This window comes from Aythya fuligula, chromosome 1 (genome assembly GCF_009819795.1).
Source record: "Aythya fuligula isolate bAytFul2 chromosome 1, bAytFul2.pri, whole genome shotgun sequence".
Classification (NCBI taxonomy): domain Eukaryota; kingdom Metazoa; phylum Chordata; class Aves; order Anseriformes; family Anatidae; genus Aythya; species Aythya fuligula.
Genome location: NC_045559.1, coordinates 6,419,273 through 6,438,684, shown reverse-complemented (window position 1 = coordinate 6,438,684; position 19,412 = coordinate 6,419,273). Strand labels below are relative to the sequence as shown.

The 19,412-nt window shown below is 41.9% G+C and overlaps 1 protein-coding gene across 1 annotated transcript; it reads right to left on the bottom strand.

Annotated features, from left to right (window-relative positions):
• Nucleotides 1-6,702: 6,702 nt before the first annotated feature.
• Nucleotides 6,703-13,621, bottom strand: ECHDC3 (enoyl-CoA hydratase domain containing 3). The gene is made up of 5 exons (XM_032208184.1): nt 13,364-13,621; nt 12,985-13,106; nt 10,624-10,721; nt 9,034-9,234; nt 6,703-7,502 (listed from the first exon to the last, which is right to left on the bottom strand). Exons 1-5 carry the CDS (start codon nt 13,492-13,494, stop codon nt 7,173-7,175), a joined length of 882 nt encoding a protein of 293 aa, XP_032064075.1. The 5' UTR covers nt 13,495-13,621; the 3' UTR covers nt 6,703-7,172.
• Nucleotides 13,622-19,412: the final 5,791 nt, after the last annotated feature.

Genomic DNA, 19,412 nt, shown 5'->3' with positions numbered 1-19,412 from the left:
CCTTTCTTTTTTTTTTTTTTTTTTTACAGAGTTTCCGTTAAAACCACTCCCCCACTCCAGTATTTATGGCATTGTCACCAGTTGTTAAACTGCGACATGTGGTATTTTGTAAAGCTTTCCAGATTTGTGTACTTATATAAGAGTCTTGGCATTCATTAAAAAAGTTATCCAGCTAAAGGGGGAGGGAAAAAAAGGAAAAATTGTTTTGACTTTGCACTAAGGACTCAAAACCAAAAAAGCAAGAAAAAGCACACTCATTTAAAAATATTTTTAATCTCATCTAGTGAGGTCTTGAGAAGGAAGGGAGACTAACCCATAAATATTGGCCATGATTGTTTATACTGTATCCTAACACTCAGAATAGACTTTTGTTATAGGCTTGACTCCCTTAAACAACAGATGATAATTTTTTTATGTCATGAAATATATGTTTCATTAAACAGGTATAAGAATCAAAACACTCATATTTAGACTGAAGGCCACATTAGGAGAATGATTTCAAGTATTCAGTTGCTTTCTCCTTTCCCCCATGTTCTTTATATCTCTTACCAATTTCTTCATTGCTTCTTTACAGAAGTATCATTCAATGTCCATATGGAGAGTGATTTTGGGCCAGGAAGTGGAGAAGACCGGAGTAGGTATATCGCACATTATCCTTGATGGGGGAGAGTTGACAAAGAAAACACTCATCTTTCCAAAAATGATTTCATCTGCTGTAATTGTTTATAGGAGGACAGGTCTGGAACAAAACCTGAGTGCCACTTTGGAAGACCCTAATGCCTCCTCAGTAATCAGCAGCTGAGGCAGCCCAAACGTCTCCTGTTGCAGTTAATTTGTCCTTAAAAACTCCTTCAGAAAGCAGACGATGGCTGGAGCTTCTGTTCTCTTAAACATGACCCATTACATCAGACCCCACTGACATACTGCTCTAATGAGCCAAGCTGCAGATAGTCTGAGGTGTTGCCATCCATACCTGTCCTGCCTTTTCCAGAGGTGACTTTCCTTCAGCAGAGTTGGCAAAGAGATCAATACCTACCAAGGTCCAACAGGTTAACTTGCACTGCTGTGGAAGTTAGTTTAAAACTTGTGGTTACGATTTAACCTAGGCTACAGGAATGTTTCTTATTTTCAGATAACTTCAGGGCATTGCAAGTTGCAGTCTAGACAGCCTGAAAACTCTGTCCTACCTAAGGGGGAAAAGGTAGGCTCCCTTTTACTAAATAGCTACAACAAAACTATGTTAAAATATCCAGGTGTCAGTTGCTGGCCTGCACAACAGTCGTGAATCAGGATTCCAAAACCCATAAAGCTGGCTTAAATGTTAGTAGTAGATATTCAATTTGCTACATCATCTGGTTTTGGTTTCCATTTTTTCTCTTTCACAACCATAATCAATAAAAAAACCACAGTAGCCCTGTGATGCTCCCATTATCCTGACTTCAGAATGCAAATATTTAATAGTCGTATTCACGTTTTAAAAGTCATAGAATGAAAATTATTACAGTTGGTTCATGGATGGTTGTCCCCTTTTTAAATACGCTGTGGTATTAGGGGTACAGTTCTACAGTTTTCTTTTTATGAAAGCTATAGGATTGACCAAAAGGAAAAAAAAAAACCAAACTCAAAACAAAACAAACAAACAAAAAAACTAATACTGTCAGCAAACAGCCAGGAAACAGTAGGCCAGTGGAGAGCTCTAATGCCTTTGTGCCCTTTGTGAGTCTCCTTCAAAAATGTGTAAAACAGGATGGGGACGCATTACTCTGTGGCTAAATTCAGAATTAGTATGATCGAGGTGCAATGCCATTCAAATCAAGACAAATGAATCCTACTCATTGCAGTATGAGTTTTGTCCTGTGGCTTGAGGTCTTCATGGAAATCTAACCATTTGTCTATTGCCCTTATTGCTTAGAGGAGGCAGCCAGCATTTCCATGAAATTATTTTAATGTAGAATTATTAAAACATTTTGCAGCTACAGAGATAGATGGGTTTTACATAAAATCTCTGCTCTTTGTAGCAACCCGATGTGATATTGAGCAAGATAATGGTCAGAAAGAACACTGCCAGGCTCCTAATGAGAAACTGTTGACAGTAAAATTACCCCAACATTCATCAAAAAGCCAATAAATGTCAAGCATAGGGCCTTTGATGCAGTAGCTCATAATTCCTGTTCAGAAGCCTTTGCAGGCTTTTCAGGGCACGTGACCGTCCTGCATTTCTGCTGATTTTACTGAAACCTTTGTTGCTGAAGAAGTACAAGGAGCAGCTGTTCACATTCTGGATGCCATTGTTACAGTGCCCCTGGCTTACTGTGGGACCTCAAACAGAGCAGGTTTGGCCTCAATTTCCCCATCTGGAATATGGGAATCACCATACAGGAATTACCCACAGGCAATTCTGTACAGGACACGGTGTTGCCATCCAAATGCTCAGAAATCATGAGCTGGACCACAAAAATTATGATCCCAGCTTTTGCCAATGAGTCAGTCATCCAGGTTTTCGTGCCGTTGTAGTACACGTTCTCAAGCTCTCTCCTCCACAGAAACAGAAGGTTTCTTCAAACCAACACCAAACCAATTCTCAGTCAGTTGAATTCCAGGCTGGGCTGCCTTGAGAAAACCATGTGAAGCTCATACAAAATGCCCAAATGAGACCGTCTCCCATTCTGTTCTTTGGCTCTGTTGAACATGAAAGTCATAAACACCTTGTCCAACTCCTGAGTCCTCTGTCCAACTGCATCTTCAGCATACATCCCCAAAATGAGGTGATGAGGGACAATATTGACTAGTCCATGAATTAGGAACAACCTTGTGCTGTGTTTATTCTACCTATCTCTGCACCCTGGCTTGTCCATCTTGTTCATGAGGGGATCGCATCCTCCAGATTTTGCCTGTGAATCTTTTCTAAAATTTCCACCTAAAGACTGAAAGGACTCTTTATAAGGCCTCTGCTTCACTGACACTTTGAGGTCAGTGTCTGGATGGTTCATTACATTCATCCAGGCAATTCCTCGCTTGCATTTACTCTACATTTCCATACTAGCTGCTCCCAGAAAACCTGTACCTTTCTGTCATTTGCAGGGATGAGCTGCATCCCAGCGGCTCTGCGCAGATGGAGGCATACTTAGTTTACAGAGAAGCCTGAGTGCATGCCACATGCTATTAGGGTCACTTGAAACTAGGCTAATTACCTGGCAGACCGCTGCAGAGCAGACTTTAATAAAAAAGAGTGGGTGACAAGGGCTAGACTCCTTGCTATTTTAGGATAGACTCTCCCTCAGGCAGCAGATAGCCACAGCGGTAAGGCTCCCAATCTATCATTTGGTTTGTTGTTTCTTGGCTATGGAACATAATTAACAATTCTGGAACCGTTCTGTTTCCCAGGACTGGCCTGTAAATCTGTTAAATTAAACAGTAAAGGCAGATGTGGGAAAAAAAAAATTACAAGTCAGAAATGAAAAATGATGTTGCTTTGTCAATCCATAGGGGCCAGTGCAGGAATATTCTAAAGCCTTCTGAAGCTCTTCTCTGTCTAGCAGTTCAAGCAAGAGGGAAATATTCCTGCCATTTTTGGAACTGATGATCGCTAATTACATAATTACTTTATTGCACAAAATAGTACAAACAAATACTGTGGAAGCTGAGTTAAAATGCACTAATAAATATTTTTCTCTTAAAGGTCAGGAAGATACAACACAACCATTTGTTGTATCTCATAATATGCCAGTGAATTAGACTGGAAAAGACCACGACCCTACAAAAGCGGTGTTCTTAAGGACCTGACCTCAGCCATCTCCAGCTCTGTGCTTCCTGAATGTCCATGGATTTGACTCGTGGAGGAACTTGAGGCATTGTTTGTTTTTTTTACATGGAAAATAAGGTAACACTGCTACCCTCTGCGTATCCTCTAAACAACCAGTCCACCATTTCTGATAGTTAACTTCTCTCCCATCACCATTTTGTCTCGTTAAAGCATGCCTGTTCTTAACTTCACAGAGCACTGCTCACTTCGAATAACACTAAGGATACCTACATGCCTTTGTAACACTAGAGTCTCATGAGGCCATTCAAATCCAACAAATCAATGCACAGGAATAACAAGACCAGATTCAATTCCATTTCAGTAAAAAATATTTCAAATAAAGCAATTATTCTTTTAAAATGCAGAAATTTTCCTCAAAACTTGTAACTGTCAATTAACAGGAACGAAAACCCTGCCTTTTGTGGATGGCAATCGATTGCAGGAGAATTTCTAAATATCTGAAAGAATGTGCTCATCTAAACTGTCATTCATGTTTTAAGATGGCCAGTGAAACCATTTTATTACTGCATTTAGTTGAAAAGAGCACTGTTCTGCAAAAATCAGATAATGTACTTATTCCTAAAAGCCTGGAACAAAAGAGCCAGTAGAGATTTGCTGAGTAGTTGCAAGGTAGCCATTAAATATAAATATTTTTAAAAACAATTTACTCTTTCCTAATGCTTTTAGAGCAGCATGGGGGAGCACAGTCTAAGTGCAACATCTTACTGTATTGAAAAGGACATGATGAAGGTTACTGGGCTCCAGATTTAACCCTTCTGTCTCTTAACTGTTGTGGTTTATTGCGGCAGGCAGATAAGCACCACACCAGGGTGCTGACACCAGGACAACTGTTCATAACGTTTTCTTACCAATATAAACTGGGATCTTATATAAAACATATTCAACTTTCTTACTGATTACAATGGAATTTTATATTTTTAAAATGACTGTTCCCAACAATCTGCATTTTTCATATTCCCATGGAAATGAACTATTTGTAACAGTGAATTGAAGTTTACGTTTCTCAAATTAAAAATAGCAGCAGGATTGGAAATTGCTTTCTTTTCATCCTGACCATCCATTGGGGACAGCAGAGAGAAGTGCTTTGTGGGGGTGTATACACAGAAGTGATGCATGTTTATACCAGCAGTTTGAATAAAAATGTGTGGGTCAGTTAGAAAAGAGGTATCTTTGGTAACCAAACTAGCCAGGTATGGTTCCCTAGTGTAAGGACAAACAGAATTTCACTCTTAGGAAGCAAAGTGTCATTCAACCCACAGATCCCAGCAGTGCAGCTGGTAGGAGTACAGCCCGTTGCTGCTCTATGGGAGGCAGATTGGCTGAACTATGAGACCTCTTCCAGAAGCAGGGAGATGCTACCAGAAATGCCCTTTGCAACAAGATCCTCATGCTTAGGTCATCCTGAAGCAGACTGGCTACAGCTACATTGTATAGCACTTCACCTGGGTTTCCTCTAGCTCCGTTTGGCAACTTTGTGGCCCAAACCCCAAATTGCTGACTTTCCGTTGTGGCAGTGTTTCAGTTTAAAGCGCCTGGAGAAACAGGCAGGCCTGCCAGGAGGACTTTTTTAGCCTGATGCTGGGGATGCTCAGGAGTGCTGGGCAAGGCTTACAGGGTCAGCATCAGGGCAGTGGGAAGGGCAGAGGCAGCCAAAGCTGCTGTGGACTCATCCATGCTGGCTTGGAGGAATGATCAGCCCCTGGAAAGAACCATCCCAGAACTTTACTGGGTAAGTCACTCACTGCAGAGAACTGAGAAACAAACTGACACGTGCACCAGCAGGGAACCACGCACTAAGGAGTAAACACACCTGAGTGATGTCCCTATTGATTCATACTCCCCCATCACTAACACACCCTCAGCAAATTTGCAGGTGATCCTGAGCTGGGGAAACAGGTGACATACTGAGTGGCTCGTCTTCAATCCAGAAAGGCCATGAGAAGGATTGCACCCAGGGAAGAGTGACACCAAGCACCAGAGCCAGCTAGGAACTGCCAGGCAGAGCAGCAGCCTGCTGAAACCCAGCTTATCGTGGATGCCCAGCTGAGTATGAGCCAGCAGTGCACTCTCATCACAAATAAGACAAAATGCACGGTGAGCAATAGCAACTGGCTCAAAGTGGCCAGCAGATGGAAGGAATATTTTATTCCCCTCTGCTCAGCACCGGTGAGGCCATATTTGGACCATAGTACTCTTTTGGCACAGCCAGTGCAAAAGGGATGTTGAGAAACTGGAACTCATCCACCAGAGAGTCAATTATCTAGAGAACGTGACCTACAAGGAGAGCTGAGGAAGCTGGACTTGTTTAGTCTGGCACAGAGGAGCCTAGTGTGATCTAAGTGCAACCTGTGACTGCTTGAAGAGGCATACAGAGATGCTGGAGCTGAAGTTTTCTTAGTAATGTCACATAGTGCAATGGGACAACGTTTGAAAAGTGATGCTTTGAGGCTCAGACTGGAGCCTCAAAGTTAAAGATTTTTTTTTTTCCACCGGGAATGTTGGACAGACTACCCAGAAGAGGAGCTGAATCCCTGTTGTTGGAAGATTTCAAGACCTTAAATCCAAGGCTGACCTCTTCCAGTGCTGGTAAAGACCAGCTCCAAGCACAAAGTCAGGCTTACGTGCACAAGATTCTGTGATAAACTGAAGACACATAGCCTAAAGATTATGACTGGGTCAGAACATTGCCAGGTGAATCTCTGCTGAAGCCCGTAGGGAGTGCTTTTTGCAGCGTGCCCTTTGTGGAAACCAAACACCTCAAGCCAGGCTTAGCCTCCCTGGAGTCAACAGCAAAATCCTCTAGATTTTGCAAGTGCTAATTTGGACTGATGGTGAAACAACAGGATTTGTTGAGGGAGACAAACTAATAACACACACAGTTCATAGGCAGGTGTATTTATAACAATGAATGGGTTAGTGTTACTGGCTTCTGCCTGTAACACGCTGAACTGCATTGGAATATAAGTACTCCATCACCTCTGGAATGTGTCCAAACCCTTTAATTCTCTATTAATAACAACCAGAACCAGGGAGACAGGTACTAAACGGGGCGATCCGAGTTCTCTCCCAGTCCATGTGATTCCATGTATAATCTGGGACATGTCAAACTGATTTTTGTAGCACTGTGTTCCTTCTGAAACCACAGAAAAGATTCATTGCTGAAAAAAAAATAAATATTTGGTTTGATTTTTCTTAAAATTTATTATATATATACTTAGAAATAATTTATTGTGGCTTTGGCATAGGTATGATAAGAAATTTAACTTTCAGAAAGAAGAGAAATATAGTTCCCAAAGGCAACTGCGTGAAGAATTACGAAGCACAGCTAAGCTTAGCTTAGAAACAGTATTCATTTCTTCTCATCCTGAGAATGTGACCAGACAGGCTTCCGTTTCTGAATAAAGGCTTCAATGCCTTCCTGCCCATCCCTCAAAGTCAGATTGTCTACCATGACCTGAGAGGTTATTTTGTAAGCAGTATCAAGGTCCTGTGCCATCTGTCTGTAGAAAGTGGCTTTCCCCAGTGCCAGGACGGATTTGCTGCTTTCGCATATCTTGCGAGAGATTCTCATGGTCTCTTCTTCTAGCTTGTCTTCTGGTACCACCTTGCTGACAAGGCCATGCATTAATGCTTCGTGGGCAGAAAGAGGTTCACCCGTGAAAAGCATCTCTAATGCCACCTGAACAAGAAAAGATACCACATTAAGTCAATTCCACTGCTGTACTGCTTCTGTTTGGGGAATTTCAGTCTCCTCATTCAAGTATGAATTACTCTTTTGGCAAATTTGAGATTTAAATCTGGCTTCTTAAACAGCCAAGGAAATATTAAGAGGTTTCTACAACGAAAAGTGGGTCTAGAGCTGGCCTTTTTTCAGACCTGCCCATTGACTGCAGCTTTTTTCGCCTCCAAAAGCCCAGAATCTCTGGTGTTTGCAGTAGAAATCAAGAAAGATGTGGATGGTCCACAAAGTCAAATATCTGAACTCCATATTTTAAGCTGAGCATGGAATAATAAACAAACTAACACCTAATAAGTCAATGTGCAGTTTTTGAAAATACCTGAGTTTAAGTTTGGTCTGGGTGTTTTTAAATGTGTCCTTCTTACAGCTCCATCTACTTCAGTCTCCTGTTGCACTCAGCATCTTGTGTTTGAGGTTTCAAATTAAAATATCCCCCAAGTGCTCACTGACCATTCCGTGTTATTTCTCAATAAGATTTTTTTTCCATGACTCTTCATGCAATTGACTGATACCCAGAATCATAAGAGCTGATTATCCTTTTGGTATCTTTGCTTTGGTAGCTACAAACAGTGGCAACATTTCATTTGATAAAAGGTAAAATCAGCGATCCTGAGCACTGTAGGGAACACACCTGCTACTTTGAAGAGTGGCACAGAGAAAATTATGTTCCACAAAATTTAAAATGGTAATTGTAAAAATCATAAATACTAATTTAGAAACAGTTATAACTGTACACTATAGCACAGTTAAAAACCAAACAACGACAAAACACACAAGTTGTATTTGAACTTGATGGTCATACAAGATAGGAAATTTAAATTTGAAGGTTTTACCCAGCAACTGGACTTGTCCTTAAATCTCAGGAGAACCCTGCTGGGCTTGGAGAGCCTGTCCACATGAATCTAACGGGATCACAACTTAACATTCATTTTCTCAGTTCTGGAGGCTTTACAGGTCATACTACTGCTTATGCAGTGAGAAATGTATAGTAACAATCAGTAGGAAATAAACCAGGAAAAAGGTACGGAAGGGTTTTAGATGCTATTTAAAGCATCTTGATCTAAATGCAGGCGGATCATGCTGGTAGTGAAATGTCACTGCCTGGCCAGAATTGATAGCTCAGTGGAGTTGATATCCTGAACTTGCAGGGGTTTCTCATCAGGGGGAGGACGTCACTGTCTAAAGCACAGAGCTGTCTGTTGGGAAGCAGAGGGCTCACTGAGCTGGCGTGCTGCTGATACGAGTTCCTGCTGATTGGAATCAGATCAGTAGGAAGCTGCTTTCCCTAAGCAGAGGTCATCCCTTTATTACTTTTCCCCCAGTCCAAAGTGTTACGAAGACGTCTTTGGCAATGAAATATTTTGAATGTTGTACTGCAGGAAGATGAAGTTAAGGCAATGGAACTAAAACTCCTAGCAAGGGGAACCTACTAATTGCAAAATTAAAAAGAGTGCCTGCAAAGGAAGCCTACCTTTCTTGGAAGAGATCTGCCCAAGGCCACAGCTGGTGTGGAGCAAAACAATCCAATGTTTACTCCAGGAGTAGCAAATTGAGATTTCTCACTCGCCACCGCAATGTCGCAGCTTGCCACTAGCTGACAGCCTGCTGCTGTAGCCAAGCCATTTACTTGGGCAATCACCGGTACTGGAAGCTTCTGGATTAAAGTCATAACCTGCCCAGGAGAAAGCGGTCAGTTAGTCCCTGAAGTTACGTCGTGGCTGTTCTAAAACTTGCACGTGCTTCACAGACCTGGTATCATGGTGTGCACTTTCCACTTCCATAGACTGGAGTTTAAGTCCTCGCTGCAGAACCTGCTTTAGTGCTTTAATGCACAAAACCACTGCTGTTCCAGTCACTGCTCAGCTGTGTAGCCAATTATGTAGGTTTATGTAGCTAATTTTTCCTGTTTGTGTTAGACTTAGGATGGGTAAACACTCTTGTGCTTTCACTCTTTCAGAGGTGGGACATCCAACTTTAGATAGGTGAAGTTAAGAAAGACAAATTTGTCTAGCTCTTCTAAGTCAGGTTCTCTTTAAATACAGTAGGGATCATCAAACTAACCTAATTTTAATACTTGCAGATAGAAAATGCTATTTAACTGATTACTGTCATCATCTAGATTTTAAAAATTGTCACATCAGCACAGTGTAGCAAGATAACAAATTTTAATTTTCTACTTAAATTTCTCCAATAGATGAAGTCAAGAAAATGTTACATCACTTAGGTGAAGTTACATAAATTCAGTTTTGAATTTCAGTCTTTGTCTCACCTTGACTCCTTTCTGATGCAGAGGCTAACTTGTAATTCAGTCATATTTGTGCTTACCTCTTTGTGGACAGCATACCAAGATGAAATACAGACAGAGCTGCAAGGATGATTGCTATGTCTTATACCAACGGGCCTTCAGTAGTAACCTTCAAACCATGGCTTTTACAGCATTACATATGAGTAATGTTAGCTTGACAATGTGTATAGAGATCATTATTTCTTCTGGAGGAACTAGAACAAAAGGTTTCAAACTTTTTGTGGTCACTCTCAGCAGGATCAGGGGGTCAAATTCTAATGCCATTAAAATCAAAGGGCTTTTTGACCATTTTCTCCAAAGGTTCCAGGATCCACTTTAACATCCCAACCTTCAGGTCTGTGCTTCTGCAATAAGAATGAGATCTTGTATGGTCTGCTGACTGGGCAACCAGAGTCAGAGATGTATTCAGATCTTACTTTCACATTGTCTACTCAATGTTTAAGCCTGTCTTGAGTTATTAGCTAGATGCTAGGAACGATCCTTTGAGCACAAATGCTATGAAGTTGGTTATGCCTGGATTTCTGGGAAAGATATTGCCCAAATATTCAGCTGCAAGAAGAACTGGATAAAATAAGGAACGCACCAGGCCATCAACAGTAGGAAGCATGCACACTGGCATTCTAGGATTTTTATTTGCACATAGAGAAATCCAGGGAAAACAGAAGTTCACCAGGATCAGGTGTTAACTTAAACCAGTATCACTGCTTGCTCTTAAAACCAGGCAAAAGGGGGTGGCACTTATGAAGAACTGCTTACCTCTGCACATATTGCAAATACTTGGGAATGATGCTTCACATCATCTTCACTTGTCAGTTCCTTTAAATCGTGGCCAGAACAAAACACAGGGCCTTCAGCTGCAAAAAAAAAAATCATGAAATTCTGTCAGTCTGAACTAATCGAGAAACCAAGTGGTGTATCAATACCCCATTTAAAGGTATAAAAGTGTCAATGATCAAAAAAGAAGTAGATTAGTAGAGGGAATTTTACACTCAGTTCCTAAATACTGCCTTCTGAGCTCTGTAATACCTTTAAATTGCTGCAATAAATGATTTAACCACACTAATGCCAATAAATATTTTAAAGGCTCAGTTTTACTTCCACTTCAAGTTAACTCAGTTAAAAATAAGGCTCTTTACACCTCTCAGCCCAGTCTTTAAAAGAGATACAGTACTGAACTGCTCTTTGGTACAGTGTAAACTAGTTAGCTGGAGTGACAATGGACTGCTCTGCTCTCAGACTAACAAATACTGTTATTCCCTGTTTATTGTACGCTAATGATTAACTTTTATGAAATAAGCATCAAGAATTTAGTTATGGTGTTTAAGGCAACAATGGAAAAAGAGGTTCTTCTGCTAGAGAAGGTTTTTCTGCTGTTATGGCCTCTGTTCCTCCGCTGCTAACACTCATCTAAGGAATCCCAAAAAGTTTCTCCAGGGTTTGGGTAGAAAAAGAGCAAGATTCTGGCGGTGTAAGTTTTAGATTTGCTTTCCTCAAGTGGCAGCTATGATCAAAACAACCTCTACTTACACACTACACTCTACAACAGTTTTCCTTCCTCGGGAGACACCTGCCATAAAAATAAACTAATCTGAAGCTTTTTAATCCTTCAGATCTCCTCAGATATTTGCATGGATGCAACATTTCCATCTACAGCTATGAAGCCACCACGTCAGCTATGCATTTGCTTCTTATGAATCAGCTTATTGTTAACAGTCTGTCTAGCAATAACCACACACCAGCAATCAGCTCACTGGATCAGTGATACATTATCTGGAAATTTAATCAGATCTGCATTTGTGCCTCATTAAAGAAGAATCCACTGTAAAGTCTGTGTTAAAGACTCAAAGACAAGTCTGTTTCCTGAGATTTCTTGTTTTGCATTCCATTCAGCAATGGAATTGGAAATCAGCAGGAACATGCAATTTATTTTTAAACTGAAAAACAAATAGGCAAGAAAAATAAAACAACCAAACTGTACTCACAAACTCCCAGAGCACCATATTCTCAAAAAGTAACCTGAAGCATCTTACAAAATGTGTAACTGCTGTTTGAAATACTGAATACATATATTTGTCACTGCTGTGAAGTTAATTTATTTCCACTCTCATGTGCATGCACACTTACACATGAGCAATGTTCTCCTCTCAGTACAGGAAATCCCAGCTTTCTAAATTAGTAAAATTAGTAAATCTATTTCTCCAAGATGTTTGGAAGGAGAACAGGGGAAGATTATCTTAAAAGGACAGAGGAAAAAAACGGCTTAAGAACATCTCAACTTTTATTATCTTTAAGAACTCTACAGGTTAATATCTAAATGGAAGAGAGGCTCTGAGAGATAAAATTTTACACTTGCAGGTTGCAGGTGACTGCAGTATCAATACTATGGTCTCTTCTTCATTGAAGAGTTTTAGAAAGAGTTTTGACAAATCAGTGGCAAAAATAACAAAGTCTGATCCTGGCTTAGAGCAGGCAGAACAGAGCACAAGAAACCCTTTGAACCCTGTTTACTACCTGTAAACATTTACATTTACATTAAACATTTACAAATCTGTACCTGCCACTGAAGGCAACAGAAGCTATGCAAGCTCAGCCTGCTTCTGCACGAAAACCATTACCTAGGAGTGTTTGTTCTTCAGCGTAATGACTATCAGGACCTGAATTTATTGTTTGAGCTACTGTTCATATGTAGCTTTAAAAACAATCATTTCACTTGCTGCTTACTTTTACAAAAGGAAAACGAAAGCTTATCAACTCTGCAAACACACCAGGCAACCTGACTGAAATACTAACATTTTGAATACTGTTTCAACAGCGTTTCTTCTTAGATGTGTTAATTATCAACAGAAATATAATAGAACCTAGTCAATTATTAAGGCTGGCTTCAAGAATGAGGAATTAAGTGTATGAAAGCGGAAAGCAGAATGAATATAGAAGGGCAGCGAGGTCTGAGTGGGAAGGCTCACATGTGGTACTGTTTATATTCTGGCAGGCTGTAAGAAACCAGCTTGCAAGTTCCTTCCTGCCCCGTTTTCTATAGTTCAGTGATATTCTGAGCTTTAAGCTCCAAATTAGCCTGTTTCTTTTTATTCTCTCAGCCATTCCTCTTCTGTGGAGTACCTGAAATGACGATAACGCGGAGCTCTTTGCTTTTGGCGTCGTGCAGCAGGTCCTCCTTCAGAGCCTGCAGCATGGAGAGGGACAGGGCGTTTCGCTTCTTGGGGTTGTTCAGGACAATGCTTCTGCAAAAAAGCCGTTAAATACAGAAGGTTAGCACAAGGCAAACAAACAAACAAACAGAAAACGAGCAAATTTTCAAAACGACTGATGAACCCCACACGCCCCAAGCGTGCACGCAGAAACTCCGTGAGGCTCTGCGCTGCGCCCACAGCCCCTAACCCTTCCCCCCCGAGTCCCCGCTGTCAGAGCCGCCCCAATTCCCACCCACCCGCTCTCAGAGCCCCCCATTTTCTCCCGATTCCGTCTCTCCGCAGCTCACCGGACCCCCTCCGCCTGCCGCCTCAGGGTGAGCTTCTCCGGCGGGGCCGCGCTGCTGCTGCTGCTGCGGGCTGCGGCCACAGGCCCGGCCAGGCGCCGCCTCAGCCTCCACAGCCTGGCGGCCGCCGCCATCTCGCTGCCCGGCTCGCTACTGACCCCTAGCCCGGCTCCTGCCCGGCCTGGAGCTCAGCCCCGGGGGGCTGAGGGAGGGCTGGCAGCTTGAGGGAAGCCGGCCCTGGTTGCTTATCCCTCGGGGAAGCCGCTTGACCCGGCTCGGGGCGAGCGCCCCCCACCCCGCTGGGCTGGGCTTGGCTTGGCCGGGCTGGTTGGTGAAAAAGGAGTGAAATGTCTGACTGGAATGTGTCCGCCCGGAGCCTCAGAAAAGGGAGATGTGCCCTGCTTTGGGGTTTCACCCCGCTGGGAGGCTGTGGGCTGCTCAGGAGGGGATGAGCAGTGTCCCCTCCTGAGGCGTGAGGGGACAGAGTAAAACCCTGCGCACCTTCCCCCACCGTCCTCGCCCGTTCTGTTCTCCAGCCAAAAAAAAAAACAGATTTCCCCAAAATGTTGACTCCGAGATGAATAAAAAGGGTGAAAAAAAAAGAAAGAAACGTGGGAAATTAAGAATAAATAAATGCAGTGCGTGTGGAAGGGACCAAATAAATGCTGTGGTTCCACCAAGGAACAGACTGATGTGTGTTAACAATACACAGCTCATCAGTTCTTCTGCCTCTTTCATGTAAAGATTTGGAAGACATACATTGTACTGTGCTCTTCTACACTGCAGACCTGAATCTTTGAAATTGAGGACTGCAAGAAAAAAAGAAGTGAAATGTCTTCTCCAAGATTAGCTGGCACATTGCTAATGCAGTCAGGAGAATGCTCCACTTCCTTGCTTCACATAACCCACTAGATATATTCTCCTGAACGAAGTGGCAGGTATGGGATTGAGAGCGGACTGGGGTTATCAATGTGTGATAAAACCACTGGGGCTTCCTTGGATACTCTTGTATTAGAAGACCTGGGTGGGAAGGTGGCATTCATTAATGGGTATACTGGGGGTGTTGGAGGGCTGGGAGGACTTTAAAATATTGACATTTCCACTACATTTTCTATATTTGCATGTATGGCCATGGGAAGAAGATTAGGACTGTGCTGAGAAAACTGGTGACACTTAACCTGGGATGTATCATTGACACTAAAGACAGTTGTGTTGTACAGAAAGAATGAGATTGCTTTGAGGCCTAGAGTAATTGGCACAGGATGAAATTCAGTGCTACAGGGTTTGGGGTCGTATACTTGGGAACTAGTAAGATCATCTTTCATCCAGTGGTTGTGGAGAAGCACTCAGGTGTCCTAATTGGTTCCACAGAGTCATTCTGCAATCTGTACGTACAAAGCATCCAAGAAACAAAAAGGGAAATGAGATTTTACGATGATTCAAAGCATTTTAGGGACATATAGGTAAAGGTATATTCACAGCTTGTCTTGATTATTGCATATGCTTCTGCTCTTCTATGTAAAAGAAGCCAAACAGTAAGAGGGGCAGAGAGAATAGAGTTGAATCGAGACCCTCTGTTATGAAGGATGAGAACAGTGTTATTTCTTATGTCCAACAAAACAACTCAAGGGACATAGGACTGCTCTCTCCACAGGGTGGGGATTTTGCAATCTGAGAATTCAAGAAGCTATGCAAGATGGAGAACTATGCTGGCACTGTAGGAAGTGGCAGTAAACTGAACATTAACATATTCGAGACCTTTTTTTCTTTTCTTTCTTTTTTTTTTTTTTTTTTTTTTTTCCTAAGATGGAGCTGAGCAGGCTTCTGAAAAAGGTTTAGGATGTGCTTGCTTAGGTTACCAGGGAGATGGATTTGGGGAGGTGGACCCCTTTCTATCTGTCTTTCTGCTGAACCCCAAAGCTCTCCTTTGCCACTTCTTAGTGCTATGCATAGTAGATCTTTCTAGTCTGAGAAATGTGCAACTCTCTGCAGACCCTGATTACTTAAAATAGTTCTTCAAAAAATTGTTGCTTTGCAATATAACCTCTCACATTTCTTTCATGTTGCTGTTCTCTGTTTACTCGCGGGAATGATGACCTCTCTTTCTTCACACCTGGCTCAGGCAGTCCTCCTGGGAAAGAAGCAGCTGTGTGGATGAGGCAGCTAGCAAACAATCTCATCTGCCATGGGATGCTGACAAGCCTGAGGACTGAGCAGCACTGTTCAAGGAGATGCAGGGTGCCCCAGTCATGATTCCCTTGTCCTACTTCCTTATCACATCTTCTCATCACGTATCCTTTCCTAAATGCTAGTGGAAGGTATTAGTAATTCAAATGTTTTCTGCACAAGTGAATCTTCATTGTTTGTGCTCCATTTTCTGTCAGAGCCATAGGTACTCTAAAATCAAATAAATATATGCCCAGCAGAAGTTCTCTGTAAATGTAGATCTGTGTTTTTGCTTCCTCATCTCCCCGTTGATGGGCTTTGTGGCCCTACTGTAGTAGAAATAGTGGTATGTACATTTTATAAATGTTGAAGGACAGTGGTATGTACATTTTATAAATGTTGAGGACTCTGAGAGCTAGGTCTGGACTTGACTTTCCCCAGTTGCCTATTTACGTTTTGATATGGTTGGTGCTTCATGATCATTCACTGAAAAGTTCTTCCAAATATTACTTTTAATATATGATAGGAATTTGTGGCAAAAAAAACGCTCGTTTAAAAGAACACCAGATCATTCTAAATTGATCACAGCAGTTCTCAGAATCCTTGCTTGGTATGGCAAAGGCCAGCACACAGAGAACATGACGTGTTCCAGCTCTGGGAGGAGTTCACATTCCCCTGCAACACTGGCCAGCAACTTCTTTCAATCCCTATGTCTTCAAAGTTGGTATTGTGAGTTGCAGTCTTTTTTTTTTTAATTTTCTTCCAGTTCCCTCTCTTACTACATATTGTTGTTCTCTCCATTTCCAATTAAATATATTTTTCGGTCTTCTCAAAATAGCTTGTTTTTAATATAGCATTTCCAGCTCCCTGGAAATTCTGTTCTTTCTCACTTTGATTGACAGCCTCATGTTTCCTTTCACACCCTCCTCCATCACAGATTTTTTTTTGGCTGCAGCTTCCCCAATGTATTAAACAGACCTGCTGCTGCCTTCTCTGAGAAAGTGTTGAAAAAAACTTTTCCAATTTCAGACAGCTTTCCTTTTTATAGCATTTGCTAGCAGCATTGCGGTTTTGGCTGAGTTCACACTTCCAACTGGAGACAATTAGGAGCCAGGATTGCAAGTACCAGGCAGGGCTTTTCTAACCTTTATCTTTATTGATCTTTCATATAAAATAAAAAGGGAGATGATAAGGGACTTAATGCAACTTTATTTTTAGATCATTACAGAAACTTCTCAGGGTTTCACAGGGTGCTAGGAAAAGACGTTTCAAAATTCAAGTGTGTTTAGTTGTCATAATGCACTCTTGGGTCCCCATCCTAATTTTTTTAGGTAAAATGCACAGACAGCAAAGATAGCAAACAGAATCCCCCTTTTATGCGGCACAACTATTTATTTATATCTTTATTTCCTTGGCTTTCAGTGAGCCCAGATGTGACATCTACCTTTTAGGAGTGCCTGTTTCACCCCAGTGGCCAGTGGTGGCCAGTCTAAATAGCAGCTCATCCAAGAGTAAAGGCAGACTTTGTGGAGATGAGGCTGAAATGTAAAACTGCTAACGGGAAGCTGTGTATGCCTACACATATATGAACAGGAGTAAATACATGCATAAAGACACTTCTACCTATTAATTGGGTTGCTGTGATGAAAACATGGGACTAGTCTATGGAACATAAGGCAGGCCTGTTCCCTGCTGAATTTCATGCAAATTATTTATCTTGAAACGTACCAACCTGCTATTCCCAGGGGATCCTGTGACCTGATTTTCAACACTTCTGAGGGCATTCAAATCCCACTGGGAGCCAGTTCAGCACCTTTAAATCTCAAGGACTGCTTAAATTCTGGGCAGGTGTGTAGCAGCTCCACAACAACAGGGAGAGGAAGGCCCTGTTTGTACACCCAGGAGAAGGAAAATAATTTGTTTTCCTGCTTTGTGTATTCTGCTAGCAAGGAGATAGATTAGTGCATAATGGTTTCTCTGATGTGGAATCCTGCGGGATTACCTAAAGAAAAGATCAAAAAAGGTTTTGCATACTCGTGCCTTTTAGCCAAAGGTCTCCCAGCTGAGACTTCCATGATGGTGCTGTCCATGAAACATGTTTTACTGTATTCTTAGACAATTGGCTACGTTGGCATTAAGACAGAAACAGTACAGAAACTTCAGGACAGTACTTGCTTGGACTGGGATTTTTTAAAGACATGATGCATTTCCTCTGCCCACTGCTGGAATTTATATGACATTACTACCTAACCTTATCTGGATCCTAGAATTATTATTTTTTCTTTTTCTTTTTTTTTTCCCTTTGACAATACATTCTAATTTTGTTAGTCACAGAAAGACATGCCATGTATTCATCTTCTAGCTGAGGACTAGCTTCTTTCTAATAATTCAAAATCAGTTACAGAATTACTGTATAGCATACATAAAAGCTTAGTCTGTACTCTAAGAGAAAATGATTTTTTTTTCTTTTTTTTTTTTTTTGGTTATTGATCATTCTGCTAAAAGAAAGGGCTTGAATCCAGTTTTAACTCTGTAACTACTATTGATGTTTTGTAATAAACTGAACCAGGGTGACTAGCTCAACACCTGTCGCTCCAGCCAGGCTCAGAGTAGGTATTTATAACATTGCCTCGAGTAATTACATTTTGCATTCTTTCAGCAGACGAGGCAGTGTCCTGTTAGGTTCTGGCATTAAACAAAGCTCCCGGTGTCATCACTGCTGCGAAGCTCAGAGCTTTTTCCCTGTCACTGTGTGGCAGCACTGCTCCACATAACGCATGCTGCCTATTTCCCTTCAGCTTCAAGACCAGGTGAATGATCAAAGCCCTTTTGTTACTCGACCTCTCCCTCTTCATCTTTATTTGCTGGTTTTCTCTTATCCTCCCCATACTCGTTTTTCATCCTTCATTGTCCTCAGAGGTTTCAAAGTGATTCATATCCCCCTGGCTTTCGCATTGGATTTTTCTTAGGTGCCTTCCAATTATGAGATTCTTAAGATGTGAACAAGGATCATCATTAGGAAATAACATTGGATGCTATGAGAGACGATATAAAGAAGGCATTCATTCCTGTCCTGTGAGTATGTATCTTGAGGTCCCTGATGTAAATACTTAACCTTGCAAGGCTGCCTACACAATCGATAGAGACGCGCGCTCCTCTGGAGGGCTGGTCAGAGCATCTCCACGAGATGCCTGCTCCAAACGCCTCTCAAGGCTGCCTGCTTCTCTCTACTGATAGCGTAGGGAACCAGGGGAACGCAGTCAGATGCCTCTGGCAGATGGTGCCAACGCTCCCCTTGCCCCCACAACAGGGTACAAATCCTGGTCTCATCCAGGCACCTCGTGGAAGAAGGGAGCAGGAGAATCCTCTGAGCCCGGCTGTCCTCTAACCTGGTGTCTCAGAGCTCACTTCCAGATGTCAGCGACTCTCTGCTGTGGTTACTACTACAAACATTGCTGGACATTGTAGCTGCTGGTACAGGCCCAGAGCAAAAGTTTGCCTAAAACCTCCTTGGGAATAGCCACTTTTGCTTGCTGGGCTTTTTTTCCAAGCCAGTTCTGCAAAGAGCAATTCTCACCACAAAATTACACCCTCTACCCACCTTGCCCTCCCCTCTGACAGTAGCTTCTTTCCTTCACAAAATACTTTCCATTTTCTGGACTCTTCCTGTTCACCTGTTTCATTTGTTTTCAATGAAGTAGGATTTTTATCCAATACGAATACGAATCTTTCAAATGAGTGTGATTTTTATAGGGAAATGGGAGAAGCAGCAGAATCCTAATAGATAGCAGCTCCTACAGGCAGTACCAGCAAAGCCAAAATTTTAGTGGGGATAACACCAATGAAATTCACCTTGGCTAGAAGAGTTAGTGCAGTAACTGAATTA

Excerpts from the sequence above, each read along its gene's own strand:
- ECHDC3 (XM_032208184.1), bottom strand. The coding sequence starts at position 13,494 with ATGGCGGCGGCCGCCAGGCTGTGGAGGCTGAGGCGGCGCCTGGCCGGG. Across the intron at positions 10,722-12,984 it reads CCGCGTTATCGTCATTTCAG|CTGAAGGCCCTGTGTTTTGT; the intron begins GTACTCCACAGA and ends TTTTTTTTGCAG. Across the intron at positions 9,235-10,623 it reads TATTTGCAATATGTGCAGAG|GTTATGACTTTAATCCAGAA; the intron begins GTAAGCAGTTCT and ends TCTCCTGGGCAG.